This window comes from Cervus elaphus, chromosome 28, assembly GCF_910594005.1.
Source record: "Cervus elaphus chromosome 28, mCerEla1.1, whole genome shotgun sequence".
Classification (NCBI taxonomy): Eukaryota; Metazoa; Chordata; class Mammalia; order Artiodactyla; family Cervidae; genus Cervus; species Cervus elaphus.
Window position 1 is genome coordinate 36,558,225 of NC_057842.1, and position 17,847 is coordinate 36,576,071.

The 17,847-nt window shown below is 39.7% G+C and overlaps 1 protein-coding gene across 3 annotated transcripts in view; it reads right to left on the reverse strand.

Moving 5' to 3' along the window:
- DSE (dermatan sulfate epimerase) overlaps positions 1-17,847 on the reverse strand; it is a 75,965-nt gene that overhangs the window by 31,144 nt on the left and 26,974 nt on the right. For all 3 annotated transcript variants that reach the window (XM_043889894.1, XM_043889895.1, XM_043889893.1), the window contains exon 2: positions 12,806-13,274. In XM_043889894.1, the coding sequence (XP_043745829.1) occupies positions 12,806-13,221 (416 nt within the window). In that variant the 5' untranslated portion in view covers positions 13,222-13,274. The remainder of the gene's footprint in view (positions 1-12,805; positions 13,275-17,847) is intronic.

Consider the following 17,847-nt stretch of genomic DNA (forward strand, 5'->3'; position numbering starts at 1 on the left):
ATTTCTTTCCCTTCTCAGAACCCCTAATCCAGGCTGTCATCTGGATAAACACAAAAGCCTAACTGGTCTGCCTGGTTTGACCTCTGCACTCTCCTCTTCCCATGTGATCAGAGATTCTTCCTACAACACAAATCCTTCACATGGAGAAACTGGCAGCCTGTTTGTGTCTCCTGATGAGAGAACAGCCACCACCTATGCTTGCCTTAAAGTGATCAAAACGGAGTTGGATCAAGCTGCGGCACCCAGCTGCCAGTTTCTAGGAAGCACCAGGGGTGGAGGAACGCGCTACACTGCATCTTGAGGCTGCAACCAACATCATCCAGACTGCAGGACGCTGAGCAGGTCAAAGGGTCTGAGTTCTTCCACAGATAAGTTGTAACAAAAATAAAGGGATGGAGGGGAAACTGCAGATAAAAAAGACTTAAAAAACATTTTTAAAAATGAACAAGACTAAACGTGTGCCTAGGGATGCACACTTGAATGAACTATAAAGAAACATAGGAGGTGATTGATGACCCTAGAAGTCAGGGGAGTCTTTGTAGGAGGCAGGGGGAGCTGTGACAGGGGGCCAACGAGGGGCTTCCCCAGGGTGGCTGGCAAAGTTCTATTTCTGGAGCTGGGCTGTGGTTACCAGGGCGTAGGCTTTAAAATACTTTACTAAGCCACACATTTGTTCCTATGCTGTTCTACTTTTATTTTACAATGAAAAAGTCACACACACACCCACACACACACAGATCTGACCATGTTGTTACCCTATTAAAACCTTTCAGTGGCCTCAACGTTCTTGTAAGAAAAAGTCCAAACTCCTTCACAGGGTGGGCAAGGTCTTGCAGCATCTGGCTGTCCACTTAAAGCCTCAATGCTTGTTTGTCTCCACCCTACATTAAATTTTCAGTTCCTCAAAAGCATTGTGCTCGGGGCTCAGATTGGGGAAAAAAAAAAAAAAGCATTGTGCTTCCTTATGTCTCGGCCTCTGAACACCAGTTACTTCTGCTCAGAACTTTCAAACATGCTCTTTCCCTTTCACTTGGCTGATTCCTATTTGTTCTTCAGGCCCCTGGAGGAAAGCCTTCCCAATGCTCCAATGTTGGGCATGCTGAAGTATTAATTACTTCTCTGTCTTCCACTGCACTGTACTTTCTCAATCACAGCCTTATCATCTGCATTAATATTGTCTATTAGTTCATATTTTCCTTAGATCAACAATCCTAGGCAAGATGTAGAACTTGTGTCAAATTTTTATATCCCAATACCTAGGCACAACATCTAGAACAGAATAAGTACACAATAACCTTAATGAATTATATGCGTACATTTGTTTATAAATGAAAACTACCTTTACTGACATCAAAGTATAAGAACACAAAATAAAAGCAAAGCAACAGAGATAAAAATAATAGCTAACACCTTATGCCAGTTACTGTTTCATTAATTCATTTAACCCTCTAAACACTATGTGGTAAGTATTATACAATGTTTATCACCAATTTACAGATGAGGAAATTGAGTCATTAAGAAATCAAGTAACATGTTCCATGTCATATGGTTCACAAATGGGATTAGAACATGGATGTCTGACGCCACGGTGCTTGATCTTAATTCAAATAAAGTATCACTCCCACCACCTAACATCACTACCATTCATTCCAAATACTGAAGCAGGTGGCTTTAAAATAAAAACAAAATTCTATTGGGGTTACCTGACCAGGAGTACCCATGAATATTATGTGGAAGTTAAGATGATGGACACCAAAATTCAAGAGATTAGGCAGGAGAGAATACCAGGTGCAGAAGTGCTTCAGAGAGCAGGGAATCTGAGACTCCCTGGGGAATTAGACACAGAGATGTCAAATCCTGACATACCCGCCACCAGCCTCCAAGTGGGCCAAAGGTGCAACACCTCTGATTACAGATTAACAGCAGGGAGGTCTTCAGAGTGAGAGTGAGGCCAAATAAGTACGAACATCCACAGTGAACAAGGCACCAAATCAGAGTCGAATCTGAAAACAGATCTTGGACTCCTGCTCATGGTAAGCCTAGACTACTCATCAAAATATGATCATTCATTCATTCAATTTAAGTTATTATTAGTGTCCTTGTGGCCCCTATAGCATATTCAGCTCTCAGGACAGAGATGTAAAACATGATGATGGTGCTACTCTCAATAAGCTTATGTGCCAGAGGCAAACAAATGGTAGAATCTATACAATTATAGTGTAGACGAAACATCCTCTAAGAGTTCTGCACGGGTTCCTTGGCACACCTGAATTACACTGGCCAGGGTAGGGGAGAAACTGGAGTTTAAAGGTTTTTACGAAGAAGCTTCTTTAGGCTGCATCTTGAAGACACACACTCCTAATCAGAGAACCAAGTAAGTAACCCTGTTACTACTGCAAATCCAACAAGTCACATGAAAAATAACACCTATGAGAATTGAGATGGATGAGGGACTAGAGAAAACGTTAATGGAAGAAGGAGAAGTTAAACAGGATCCTGACGTCTACATGGAGTTGGGGAAAAGGAGGAAGGAAAGGGGTGGATGAGTCTGGATCCCTGCAGGCAGAAAGCTCAGCTGAGGGCTGGTCTGTAAACTTATTATCACCCCGATCGAGGCCGAGTTGAAAATGTCAGTACACGTGGCCCAGTGAAGCACTGAGGATGCACATCAATGCCTGCCGGTGAAAAGCTTAAAACACTAAAATCACAACATTCTAGGAAATAAAAAGATTTCGAGAATCCGAAAGCTCTGGATGGGGGCATGTTTTACAGGCTGATCTTTTTTAACAGCCTAAAGATAATTCTTCCTAAAGAGCTCACCCATATCCAACAATGACACCACCACCACCAACAGCAAAATGCATTCAGAGTAGCGAGAGTGAAGCACAGAATAAACGGGAGAAAGCAGAAAAACGGCTAGAGGCAAGGACTGCGGCACTTTCTCTGTTCTGGGGCAGCCACAGGACAGAGAAAGTGGAAGGTGGTGAACGTGTGAAAATGAACAGATAGGGCCAGGAAGTCTTTAAAACTATACTAATAAATATATACCAAAGTATTTGCCAAGAGAACCTATGAGCACTTGTAATGATTACAAGGACAGAGGGCTTTGAAATTCATCTCTCCACACAGTTGGTGATAGCAACAAAGTGAGACCATTAAAGTGAGAGAAAAGTCATACAAAAAAGTGAACTAGGGACTTCCCTGCTGGTTCAGTGGTTGGCAATCTGCCTGCCAATGCGGGGGACACGGGTTTGATCCTTGGCCTGGGAAGATCCCACGTGCCGAGGAGCAACTGAGTCTGAGGACCGCAACTATTGAGCCCACACGCTGCAACTACTGAACCCGGCGCACCTTGGAACCCGAGCTTTGCAAGAGGCCACTGCATCAGAAGCCCACGCACCGCAACTAGCGAGGAGCCCCCACTCACCACAACTAGAGAAAAGCTTGCACGTAGCAATGAAGACCCAGTGCAGCCAAAAAATAAATAAATATATATTTTTAAAAGTGAACTATCTTTTCTCTCCCACACACCCACTATACATTCTATCTCCTGTCTGCATCCCTGTGCACCCATTTGCCCAAGACAAAAGCCAAGTCCCAAGCTTTCTACCTCCCTTCCCTTCGCTATTTAAATTTTAGGTGCCTTAGAACCATAGGGGGAACTTGGTTCCCCTAAAAGGAAAAGTTCTTCAGCCTACTCCAAATGATTGTGTTTCCCTGAGTCTGGGCCAGTTCCAGGAAGCTCTGTTTTTAAGAACACTTGTATGATTCTGATGAAGGAACCATAGTTTGAGAAACAGTGTCCCACATCCAATCAATCTCTTTGTAGATTCTCTGTCCTAAATGTCCCTTAAATTCATTCCTTCTTGTTCCTATCCTCTCTGGCTTAGCTGTGATCTTCACTTCCTCTCTAAGCTTCCACCTAGTTCCCCTCCTCCTGATTCTACTCCTCATCCACACACAAAGCTTCTAAATTGCAGGTTTACGTGGGAAACGTAATGATCTGTCTCCTGACTATGGTTTCTCCTGCTATCCTAAGCCGGCATGTTGACACCGCAATGAAAAAGGAAGGATGGAGGAAAGAGACTGTGTTAAACATAGCTAAAACATGCTCTCTTAACAGATACGGCAGAAGGAGATGAAGAAGGAAAGAGCCATTCTTAAGATAACTATGGTAAAAAGAACCAGCCAGCTTTAGAGAAGACTGCACAGACATACTCACGTTACTGCTATTCTCCAGGAGTTAAAAATATCTCTTCAAACACCATTAGTCAGAACTTAACGTCAGCAAAGCCCTACATCTTAAGTGGTACTAGTACTATTTCACTTAATAAAGGCAAATTTAAGAAAGATTATAAAGCAATATTGAAATAGAATACAGGCATATATATATATATATATACACACATACACACATATATATATATGCCTAGCCCTTGCTAACTCAAATCTCTCAAGATAAGGGCAAGGAATGCATAAAATTTAAACAACATGCTTGGCAAGTTTTAGTATTAGATAAATGTGAGAACCAGATTGTAAAGATGGTGTGGAACTTACCACATTTGCATCTTTGTTGTATATATGGGGTGAGCAGCACAGATTTAGAACCCCTTCAGAAGATGGATGAGGATTCCTCTGGCCTTAAGCACAACTCCCTAGGACAACTCTGAAAGCCCACAGTGAATTTTTTTATTAAAAAGGCAACAAGTGACACTAACAGAGCAGGAGGTAGGAGAGAGCATTACTCATCATGGAGACAGCTGAGGGTTGCACCAATATTGAATGTTACATTCAAACAACAAACATATCCCACAGGAAAACTGACTTTGGATTTCTTTTCTACTGGGTATGTTTAGAGGTGTATGCAAGACACGAAGGGCTCAGTGGTAAAGAATCTGTCTGCAATGCAGGAAACCTGGGTTTGACCCCTGAGTTGGGAAGATCCCGGGGAGCAGGGCATGGCAACCCACTTCAGTATTCTTGCCTGGAATATAACATGGACAGAGGAGCTGAGTGGGCTGCAGCCCATGGGGTTGCAAAGAGTCGGACACAACTGAAGCAGCTTAGCATGCATGCACACAGGACAAGAAGCAACAGTTAAAACGGGACATGGAACAACGGACTGGTTCAAGATTGGGAAAGGAGTACGTCAAGGCTGTATATTGTCACCCACTTATTTAACTTACATGCAGAGCACATCATGTGAAACGCCATGCTGGATGAATCACAAGCTGAAATCAAGATTGCCAGGAGAAATAACAACCTCAGATATGCAGATGATACCACTCTAACGGCAGAAAGCAAAGAGGAACTAAAGAGTCTCTTAATGAGGGTGAAAAGAAGAGAATAAAAAAGCTGGCTTAAAACTCAACATTCAAAAAACTAAGATCATGGCATCCGATCCTATCACCTCATGGAAAATAGATGGGGAAAAAGTGGGAACAGTGACAGATTTTCTTTTCTCGGGCTCCAAAATCACTGTAGACTGTGACTGCAGCCACGAAATTAAAAGGTGCTTGCTCCTTGCAAGAAAAGCCATGAGAAACCTAGACAGCATATTAAAAAGCAGAGACATCACTTTACTGACAAAGGTCCATGTAGTCAAAGATATGGTTTTTTCAGTAGTCATGTACAGATGTGAGAGTTGGACCATAAGAAGGTTGAGCACCAAATAACTGATGCTTTCAAACTGTGGTGCTTACAGAAGACTCTTGAGAGTCCCTTCGACAGCAAGGAGATCAAACCAGTCCATCCTAAAGGAAATCAATCCTGAATATTCATTGGAAGGACTGATACTGAAGCTGAAGCTCCAGTACTTTGGCTACCTGATGCTAAGAGCTGACTCACTGGAAAAGACCCTGATGCTGGGAAAGATTGAGGGCAAGAGGAGAAGGGAGACAAAGGATAAGATGGTTGAATGGCATCATTGACTCAATGGACATGAGTTTGAGCAAACTCCAGGAGACAGTGAAGGACAGGGAAGCCTGGCGTGCTGCAGCTCAAGGGGCCACAAAGAGTCAGACACGACTTAGCAGCTGAACGACAACAACAGAGATGATATAAGATGTCTCACATTTGTTGTTAGAAAGAAGCATTATTAAACTATTTTAACCTCACTTCATTTGAATGGAGAAGAGTCTCCTTGTTGCGTATGAAAACCAGCACCGAGATGCTCAGCCAACCTTAACACCTGATTTGGCCTCGCCCTGAGCAATTCCTCACCTGCCTCCTCCTGCCACAGGTCTCGCAACACCAGTCCTTGCCCACTGCCTTCACCTGGAATGATGCTGGCAAAAACCTGTTCATTAAATGGTATACCAGAAGGGAATTCCCAATGACCAGGTTCCTAAAACGTGTTTCTGTAAATATGAAAGAATCTGATCATTATACAAAGCCTTGTTGTCACCAGTTTTAGACTTCTGTTTGCAAGGATTTATAGCAAGGTAAAAGCAGTGTCTTTCTTTAGATCACAGAATGAATGGAACAGAGAGAAAAAGAGAGGCAGAAGGGGAAGGAGGAGGAAGGGCAGAAGGGAGGGAAAGCATGAAGGAGAAAAAGCCAGGGGACTCGGGGGCTGGGTTAATAGAGACCCTGCAGTTGAGTCCACTGGATTTGTTCCCTTGAATGGATCCCAGGTGCACCATGGGCTACGCCTCCAGGTCTTCACCACTGTAAGGTCATGAGAGGAAAACTCGATCCTTTTACTTAGGGTGCTGTGGCTCTACATCCTCCCCTACTTTGATCCTCAGCTTTATTGTGCAATTTAAGAGAAGTAAAAAGCCTGAGAGACAGCTGTAGGGAACTGCATTTGAAGCCCAGCATACCATGCTGCGTGACGTGCTCACCCTTCATTTTGGAACATACAGGAATAAAACTGATTGGTTCACTTTGATATGCCAAGGGCATTTTTTTTCTTTACTTTATTATTTTTTTGTATTTTATTTTGCAAATGGGCCCTCAGATGTCACTCTCCAGAAGTTTGCATTGCACAGGCAAGGAATTTAATACACCGTCTGTTGCAAATAAAATGATAATTACTTCTCTATCCAAAAGTTCAACTTTCTTTGTTTCCCTCACCAGTTCTGAATTCCTGTAGCTGACTGGCACCCACACAAGAGTGAAGTAATTTCTTTCCTCTGTGATTTACTTTCTGATGATAAGCAAGCAAAAATACTATAAAGAAAGGGAAGAAAATGATGCAAAATGAGTACTTCTCAAAAACACAACTCCAGAGTGAGTAGGTAAAATGAAGTCCTGTGTGTCAAGAATAAAGCTACATGATCATATCTATTTCTGCATAGTAAAAACAAACTTTTTAGTAAAATATATATCAGGCACATAATGCTAAGAGCTTTACATGCATTATCTCATTTAACCCTTGGAACAACACTGCTTGCATGGGAAGACTCAATCCACATTTTAAAGACAAAGAAACTGGGGTTTTACAGAAGCTAAAAAAAACCTGCTAAGGGCTAATAAAATAGAGTCAGGATACAAGTGCAGCTCTGCATCCGAGGACTCTATGCGTGCCCCCTTCCCCAGCTTTACGATGTTTAGACAAAAGCCTTGAAAAGCTCGTTGCTCAGAAATGCACATGGGGTAACTATATGCTGTCAGTAGAGCTTGAACAACAAATCTTTTGTTACAATTCTATTTTAAATCTCTGTTCAATGCATCCACTTCTTCATAGTAGATGAGATATGGTCAACTTATCTGTATCTTTCTTAAGTGATTCAGGTGTGGCGTGATTTCCGATGATCATTTAAGTGAGTTTTTTGTTTGTTTTTAGGTATAGAAGATTATGTAAGAACAGGCAGAATAGTGTAATACCAAGCTCAGAGAACCCATGTATCATGAGCTCAGCTGAGACACACAATGTGTAGACAGGCCGCCTGACAGGTATACGTCATCTCACTTCTCTGCACGGGCAAAAGTTTGCTGAAGGACTAAGCTAGACTAGGAAAGAAAAGTAGGGTAGCCTGGGACTAAACCATACGTCCCTCCCCTCTACCTCCACTGTAGTTTTAGTCAATTTCACTTTGAAGAACCTTCATCCAAGGATACTAGAGCATTCATTCATTGGGCAAAAATATACCTGATACTCTGTTAGGAGATGACAGAGGTACATATGAGCAAAACAGATCCAGTTCTGCCCTCAGTCTAGTCCAGTATTGTATAAAAAAAGACAGCACTGTGCAATTCATCACACATGCACTGGAAGGATGTTCATGAAACTACCGTGAGAGCTTTTCATGAAAACTCCAGGAGAAATTTCCTTCTGATCCTTGAGTCAAGAGTAGTAGCTGGAGTAACTGATCTATTTTTAATCCCATGGACACTATACTTCAAAACTAACTGAACCTACTTTCTTTACTTTTAAAAAAATTCAGGGCCCACCTGTGGCCCTTTCACCCATCAGACAGAAGAAGCATTTCAGCAACTGCCTCTTTGCTAGTCCAGCTGATATTCTTAATCTTTTCCTTTCCTCTTCTTTCTCAGCTAGTTCTTATTTGAGTATTATATTTTGTTTCCCTAATCTTTGGGAAGAAAGGTACAGTAGAAAAAAGTAAAGATAAGTAAATAAAAATATACATACATATGAAAATTTTAGGAAAACTGAGCAATATGTGCTTATTCCAAAACTTCAAAAGCTGACTCTTTAGAAATCTCTTAAATCTTGACTAAGATCTGTTTTTATTATTTTCTCACCTTAAAGTTTAAGTTCTTGAGGGAAAAAAACTGATGGAAAATTTTTCATTTTTTTGGCATCCAGCAGTGTTCCCTTTTTAATTAGGTAAGGACTGAATGCAGAAATCAACCATTTATAAAAGAGAATTTCCCCATGTGCCAACTGCCATATATAGAACTTGCTCTGATGATTAGATGATATAAAAAAGTGAAATGACTTTAAGTGTAATAGAACACATTTTCTATTGTTACCAGGTCTAGATTTATGATCTCAGCTCATTAAATTCCTTAAAGTAGTTATATAATGAAGTTCTAATCACTCTTTTATATAACACAGGGCCAACTGTAACCCAAATCCTAGCTCTCATTTGGAAGAGGAGATCTATAGAGGAAAAAGGGCTTAATTTAAAGGTCAAAGACATTATTGATGATGCTAAAAATAATGTGCCATTATATAGGTTAAAGTAACATCTTTTAAAATTTGATTTTTACAACCAAATTAAGAATAATTCAATTACCTTCTTACTTTTACTGTTACAGAGAATGTTATGAAGAATGCATGACATTAACAAAAGGTAGAAGAACAGAGGAGAGAGCGCTTCTGAAAGAGAATATGGACATCTCCACAAAAGCAGATACCGGACATAGACACGTCTCATCTTTGGGTACTCACTGACACACAAAATTATCATGTTAAAAGATGACAGTACTGCATGTGGTTATTTTTCAGTCACCAACATCATTATCAATCTATGAGATCCCTTTCTACTTTATCAGATGAACACATAAGATCAGTATATAACTAGATAATATTTTCCATTTAACTTTTCCAATGGCCTTAGACTGTTAAGTAAGTAAATCTACAGCTGTAACCTTTTAGCTCTTTACTTACAAAATATTCAAATTAAATGAACTACATTAATAAATCTGTATGCATATATATGTCAGAAGTACTTCTTTTTAATACCAGACAAAAGACACATCGTTGTTCCTTCCCCCTAAGCTGTCACAATTGGTGCTACCATCAGATTCTTATCTGCTAACAAAAAGGGCCCAAGGGAGCAACACTGAAAGTTTTAATGGAACAACGCCAAAAGGAACATATTATACACTAAACAGATGTTCTAGTTTTGAGAGCAATTTGAACATAGATAAGCAAAGTCTCCAAATAAATCCCAAACAAATACTATTTCCTTACAGCCTACATACACCAAATTATAAACTAAACAAGGTCTAAATACTAAGTAAATACCAGTAACAATAATTATCGCTGTCATTCTTATTTATAGAAGGCTTACTATGTGACAGGAACTGTGCTAATAAGTATTTTGCCTTATCTCATTTATTCCTCAAATCTTTAAGTAATTCATGAATAAAACTAATGATCACCACCCCCCAATTAAGTGATCCTTACACTTAATTCCGAGCAGAGAATATAGTCCTAGCTTAGGTTTCAAATACCCAGTGTTTGCAGCCCTTATCCTAGGTGCAAATTTTAAATGTACAGAGTTTTTTTTTTTTTCATCATTGAATCCCCAGCATCTATATGGTACATGACATACAACAGATGCTCAATAAATGTTTGTTAATGTTTATTAATTGAATAAGTGAATGGACACAATTAACTCATTGGTTTTTATAAAGAGTAGGAAGGATCTTCATGGAATATGGCAAATGTATTAAGTTTGATGAAGCCATTGCAGGAAGCTTTTTAAAAATTCCACAGTTAAATATTGATCTTTTTTTATAAATAAAAGTCTTTTATTTTTCTCTGAAACCAAATATAGGTGAACTATATCCTAAGACAGTGACAACACCTACAATACTTTCTCTGGGCATATTAGGGACATATGATTTAGTTGATTTAAATATGGATAGTTGAACTACAAAAACATTCAGCAGTATTTTAAGTTTCAAAAAGGGACTGATTATATTCAACTACAATTTAATAAAAATTTAAGAGTCTAGGGATTGGGTGCAATAGCTCTTAAAACTTGTAATTTCCATAAAATCATTTAAAAGTACCACCTAGTAACAGTTCTTCCCAAGATAAAAATATTTCATAGCTTGACTTTTTATGCTAGGAAAACTTCTGGAAATACACACCAGATATAAAGGTAAATTCTCAATTTCTGACCTTCATCTACCAGGAGGTCAAGAGAAAGCACTCAACTGTTCAGCTCTGTTAAATCACCGACTGGCTTTTGGGTTACTGGATAACGGCATAGAGTTATACCTGTTTTTATCAAAACTACCACAAAAAAAGTACCAGTCCTCTAGTATATTTCTACACATCTCCATCAACCAGTAATTCTGAACCTGTAGAAACTATTAAAATGATCAATTTTCCTTCTTTTAATCCTTTCTAATGACAGCATTCGTTTATGTTGGTGTTTATATGCCTCAATGTTTTTTATTATAATAAAATTGCACAGGTCTTGTGCAAGTCTCTTCATGTGATTGTATTTATACTAATAAAGTCTCCATTATAAAGTGGTACTTCCCAGTTACCTACTCTTTCATGAAGTGAAATTAATGTTCCAGAATGGCTCTCTGGAACATTTTCATCAGTATCTTAATCTGTCAAATTTCACTTATCTATCTAAAACAAAAAGGACTTTACCTTTATAGACAACAAAGATTTTTTCCTCAAATACTATAAATATGGCAGCCATTTTTAACTAACTGTACAATGTCAAGTAACTGTGATACCTGCCAACAGAAATTTATAGTTCAAATATCCAATTTTCATACATCATATTTTATTATTTAAAAAAATTTTCCAAGCTTTACTGAGGTATGGTTGGCAAATAAAAACTGAAGTCATACATCTTTCATGTTCTTTGTTGGAGACAGGAATAGAATGAGTTAATCAAGAACAGAAACTATGGCATACATGGCTCAGCTTTGAAACAATCCAAATAAAAAGCTTCTTTCAATATAAAATACTGTAAGCTTCAAAATGATTATATATACCTAACTATAAGCCTTAAAAATAAGCTCTGATATGAATGTAATACCAACACTTCTATCATCTTTTTCAGTAAGAAATTTCAGAAAATCCTTCAAACTCTATAAGCAAGCAACATTCTTTATCATATTTGCAGAAATTTAGGAAGAATTAAATTTATTTATTGTATTGGCGGAATTCAGGAAGCTTGCAAGCTACCATTTTCCACCCCTATGATATGTGAGATGTAACTCACCACAACATTAAATGCATTCACTGATTTTTCTAATCATTTAAAAATGAACTCTTTCTAACCCTAGGACAATTAACAGCCTATATAATTTTAAAAGGATATTTCATATAGTTTGCAATTTTTTTAATGTAACTGGTCCATGAATATGTATTAAAACAGTTTAAATAAGAATACACACAATCTCTAATTAATTCATCACATACCTTCTGGAATCAGGTAGGCACATTAACTATAAACAAATAAATTTAAGCTAATCAAGAAGTGACAGGAAGTTTGTTCTCAAATTTTGAACTTCTGAAAGTAAATTATTACATAATTAGAATTCCTCACATAATTATATTACAACTTTGGTTTTCATACAGGTTTGGGCAATTTGCTGGGTATTGGATAAGATCTTGTTTATAAATTGCCAGTTAATCCTATCACATTTACTTTTAGCTCTTCAAGCTCCTGATTGTCCTAAAATGGAAAGTAATCTTTTTTTTTTTTTTTTTGGAAAGTAATCTTAATTGGAGGAAATCTCTTGCTGGCAAAAGGTTTTAACCACATGGGGGTCAGTCAGAACTTAAGACCTGATGATAGTAATACAAGTGTGTGAACCAACGGGAAAGAAATCTCAACAATCAAGATGATACTGTTTACTCAAGGCAGCAAATTATTTTTTCTTTGGTTAGATTGTATCTATAAATATTTTTCTTCTAACTTTAAACATGGAAGTTACTAGGTCTTTGAAACTAGAGACCATTCATAAGCCATTGACAACACAAATAACAAGCAATCTTTCCCCTTCAATCACACACACATACACACACACAGAATATATGAAAATCTGGCCTCTGAGATTTCATCCCCCTATGAATTCATTCCTTAAATCACAGAGTTAATACAGTAAGAAGAAAAAGACAAAAATCTACCAACTAGGCTGAGCTGCCATCCTCTCCATGTAGTCTTTGGCCATATCTCGGGCTTCCATGTTCTCAGGATACAGCACGCAGAACATGGCTAAGGCGCCCAGGTTGTTGCCGTAAATCTCATTCCAGCGGGCGCTGTACTCCTTGGGATCCCAAGGAGGAAGGTACTCCAAGGGGCTGGACAGCATGGTGTTCACGGCCTCAGTGAGCCGGGCGGCAATGTGCTCGTGGGAGCTGGCGGCCCTCAGCTGGAGCTCGGCCACCTCGGCCCTGGAGAAGTACAGCATCGGGTGGCTGTCGTAGTTGGCGTTGGTGAAGGGGATCATGACTTCTGGATTCTCGTCGGTGACGCAGGCTGACACAAAGCAAAACAAACATATGAAAAACACACTGGGGGCCCCCCGTGTGTGAGTCCTCATCGTGGCATCAGATCTCCAAATCTCCAAGGCAGCCAAACCATCTTCGAAAGATTCTACAGGAGAATAAAAAGGAGAGGAGGTTATGTCAGCCAGGGGACCGTGGTGAAGCAGGAAATATATGGTAGGCAGCCACCTTGCATACTATGAAAATTAAGCTTAAGAATTTTCAGATATTTCAAAAATGCAAATTTGAACAAAAATTTGAACTCGGAAGAAACTAAAACCTAGTAATTTAATTAATTACACATGATACAACAGATATATTCATTGTGGAAAACAGAACTTTGGACTTGGGAAAATGGTGTAATATGTACTCGAGTAGAGAAGAAAAACTCTTGCTGGCCTTCTTCTCACATTTTATCGCACAAAAGAGTTTCAATTTTATGGTATTTTTGGACATTACTATGAAGGCTACAATAACCAAAAGCTGGTGGTGAAATGTCTGGGAAGCTGAATGGACATTAGGAAAAAAATAAGAAAATCCTGTCTCAATACGGCCTCCGGCACTCTAAGTTCTCCCCTCCTTCTAACATTCTCCCTTCTGAAAGAGGGATCAGGATCAATACATCTATATGAATGTGAGCAGACAAAATATTATGAGTAAAGCTGAATATCCTCTTTGTGTCAGCAGAAGGTGGGGACGAGGACTAACAGAAGTAGGGTAAACATCTGCTAAGCCCGTGCGCTCCCTGGGATGACATCAGCAGGCATGCAAGGCAAGATCAGACATGGGGCTGCTGGGGCTGGAGACTGACATGCCTTCATTCAGAAAGTAAAATTCCAAACTTAAAAGCCTGAAAGAACACGTGTGCATTTCCCCATTATCATTTGAAACTACTGTCTACTTTTTTCATTTCACACTCGGGATTTTGGTGTCATTCAGTTAAGTCAGACATTTAAACCAAGCTCACATATTTTCTTAACTGCTTAACTTTCTTGAAAATCCTTTTCTTCAGTGGCAGCTTTGCTCACTGGTTAAAGAATGTCTTTCAAAGTAGGAACATTAAAAAAAGAAACCCCTCAGCCTGGTCTATGTCCCACATCTGGGATAAAGCAGGCATAATCCCCCAGAGGCAAGTCAGGGAATTCTTAAAATTCTTCAGAGGGGAAAGGTTATGGAAAGCAGACCAGAAAAAGACAGTTTTATGTAAATAATGAACAGTAGTTTTCAATTATTAAAGGGAGAAACTGATGGGGGAAAATATCAATCTCCCCAGCTGTACGCAAACCATTTTTCCAAGGAAAATCTGCCTCATCACATTCAGAAGAAAGAAAACCAAGGGTTTAACACACATTGGAGAACAATCCATACTCTTAACTTGGTCTGTGTCCAAGTGATGCAACACAGTATCACTTGTGGATGCTACCATAAATTCTAGCATTCTTTATATTTCTGAATGTGCTTTAGCCTATATATAAAAAAGTCAGTGGCAGTGTGTATGTTAAGTATTTTAGACTTACTTCAAGAACAGAACTTTTAATGAACAAAAAATGAATATAGCCAAGCTACATAAAATATATAAAATAGAAATAACTCTTGGACTCTACCCGTATTATGTCTAGCACCCAAACCTTCAAGGCGGCTGGCTGGATCCTTCAAGGTCAGAGAGTTGGCCAAAAGAAACAGTCTTCAGTGATTATGTCTGAGGAGGGATGTGGTCTCTGGTAACACAAGAGACGTGGCTTGGTCTGAAAGCTCACTCCCTACCACCCTCACCCTGGCGTTTATTTTCTGCTCTTTAAGAGAACAAGTGTGCTAATTAAAAAAAAAAAAAAAGCCTGCCTATATTAAATCCCCAAAGGTCTAAAACTGGATGGGGCCATCAGTGCAATTAGCACTGTGAGGGTTTTAGGCACCCAGGGTGAGGATGGCTTGGAGGTTTCTCCTTTATCTGACCTCTACATACATAGAACTGAGAATCTTCTCTCAACTACTGGTTTTTAAATGTGCAGCTCAGGTTCTAGGTGGGTAAGCAGGGGCGTGGGGTATGGAGGGATGGGTTGGAAGCTATATGAAGACGGGAATCTGTATCTCAGATTTTGTACATGGAGGCGCGCTAAGTTGCTTCAGTCATGTCTGACTCTTTGCATCCCCATGGACTGTAGCCCACCAGGCTCCTCTGTCCATGGGAATCTTCAGGCAAGAATACTGGAGTGGGTTGCTGTGCCCTCCTCCAGGGGATATTCCTGATCCAGGGATTGAACCTGGGTCTCTCTTGTCTCCTGCATTTGCAGGAGGGTTCTTCTACACACACATTCCCTAAAGGGGGCCAAGGCTGATGTGTTTTATTCTCTTTCTCTTTTTCTAAAAAAAAAAAAAAAAAAGTTTTATTTTTAAATTTTTGGCTGCATCCTGCAGCATGTGGGATCTTAGTTCCCCAACCAGGGATCAAAACCACACCCCCTGCATTGGAAGGCAGAGTCTTAATCACTGAGAAGTCCCTGATTTGTTATATTCTCCTTCTCCTGCCTTATGTACAGTACCCTCCTACCCAGGTGTGGAGTCGCTGAGGTTAGAGAAGCTGCTCCAATGAGACCCTCCCAATGCAGGACCGAACCACGCTGCGATCGCAGCCGCTTCTGCCACATGGCTTCCAGTTACACAGGACAGGCCCGAGTATATTTAAGCTAGAAGCGTTGCTCTTGAAGCACAGACCTCATTAAGATGTTGTTTTGGGAACGATGCCATCTCAATATGCCAACTGTTACTGAAGGTTCCCTAGTTATTGCTTCGAATTCATGTGGAGGTGTCAGGGCAGCAAGGCTTGAGTTACCACACATTGAAAACATTCCTGTTGGAATACATGTGGCCCAGGGTGCAACCCACAGAAATTGTGCTAAATGATCATCTACGAAGACGGAGGAGAAAAGACTATGGCACTCACAGGGGCACAAATTGTGCTGTTCTCCTTATGGCATACATGCAACCAGCCCAGCTCCCCTTCTCCACCAGCTATGAAGGCCTTTGCTGACCTACCCAGAGTTAACATCTCCTGTATCTGGCTGGTGCCTCTATTACATGGGACTGTCTCAGCTGTTTAGGCCAGACCTCACCAAAGAGGGGGACCACAGCTTCCTTTTTACATCTCAGGGGTTAGCAGTGTGTGCCTGGCATGTACAAGGCAGTTCACAGATACTGAATTTCTGGGCTTAGGAGCTGATAGAGGGGATCTTATCACTAAAATGAGCAAGGAGAAATCTCACTCCTCCTTACTTGAAGCTAAAGCAAGTTCAGAATTTTCGAGACACAGTTTCTGCCAGGAAACAAATAGAGAAAAATACTCATGAGGCCTAGACACTCCTGTAACCTAAAAAACATTCAATAGTTTACCAAAAAAAAGAAAGAGGAAAAGAAATGAAACTTAACTAAAGTCTTTAGGCTGATAACCCAAAGAAACCTAGTGTTCATCTACTGTCTTAAATCTGTCTAGGTTTTTATTGAAAAGCCCCTATATCCAGGTTTTGGGTTTCCCTTTAACCATCTGCCTTCGGCATTCTGTGTGCCCTCTCTGCCAAGGGAAGAGCCGGAATTAAATGAAAGGAGCGTTTCTCAAGGTAATTTTAGGTGGACACTGGTGGCTAGGCTTTATGCTAACTTCACGTACTTATTTCAGTGCACATTAGGAAAAGCTGTAACTATCATATCAAACCAGACTTCAACAGATACATAAAGTTCCTGTTTAAAATACATTTAAGTTTAAAAGAAAAGCAAATGGATAAGGCAAAAACTGTTGATGGTGGTGCCTGAATGACCAAAGTTTGGAAGATGCTAAAAATGCTGAGTGAAACAATGGGCATTAAAAGCTAAAGAGTTTACTAAAATGACCAACCGTGACTTTCCCCCTCTCTCTAACACAAAACACCGCCAGTTCCCTTAAATCTTTAAGCTGTCCTTGGCCCAGTTCAGGAGCAAGGCACCCTCAAAATGGTTAAATCGTGAGCTCCCCTCAGAAGCTGCCTATGAGTAGTATACAGTTTACTCATAATTCAGTTCTCAGGATGGTTCTGAATGACGCTTTTTAGCCTCATTTCCCCCAACAGCCTTTCTTTCCTGTTCTCTTCCACCAACTCTCTCTCCTAATTCAGTTTTCCTTCCTATTCTTTTGTCTCACTCGACACAGCCCAGAGAGCAAAACATTCCTAACTTTAGACCTAATCAATGAACACAGTATAGCTGAGATAATTCAGACAGAAATATAATCATTTATCTGCTTGTATGCACCACATATATCTGCAGCAGTCCAACTGGCATTATGCTAAGGCCAAGTCAAATGACATAAAAAGGATTTAACAAACTGCCCGAATTCCAATTATCTTAAGTAGGTCCACACAGAGCAACAATAAGCCTAAAGTTATTTTGCTTTAATTCTGGCTCCAACAATCCAGTGAGATACTATGACTGCTGACACACAGCGATTTTGTGTGAAATGCTCTTCACATATTTGATAATAACTTAACATGGCAAAACAGTACTAAGAGTTACTCTCACAATATCTCGGCATAAATATCTTGACACAGAAATAAACCTGAATCTCCTAAGGCGTAAACCAAAGTTCTCTCCTTTAGCCAAATGCTTAACACTCAATAACATTAAAAGTTTCCATTTTTGTCATTCTTAGACAAAGA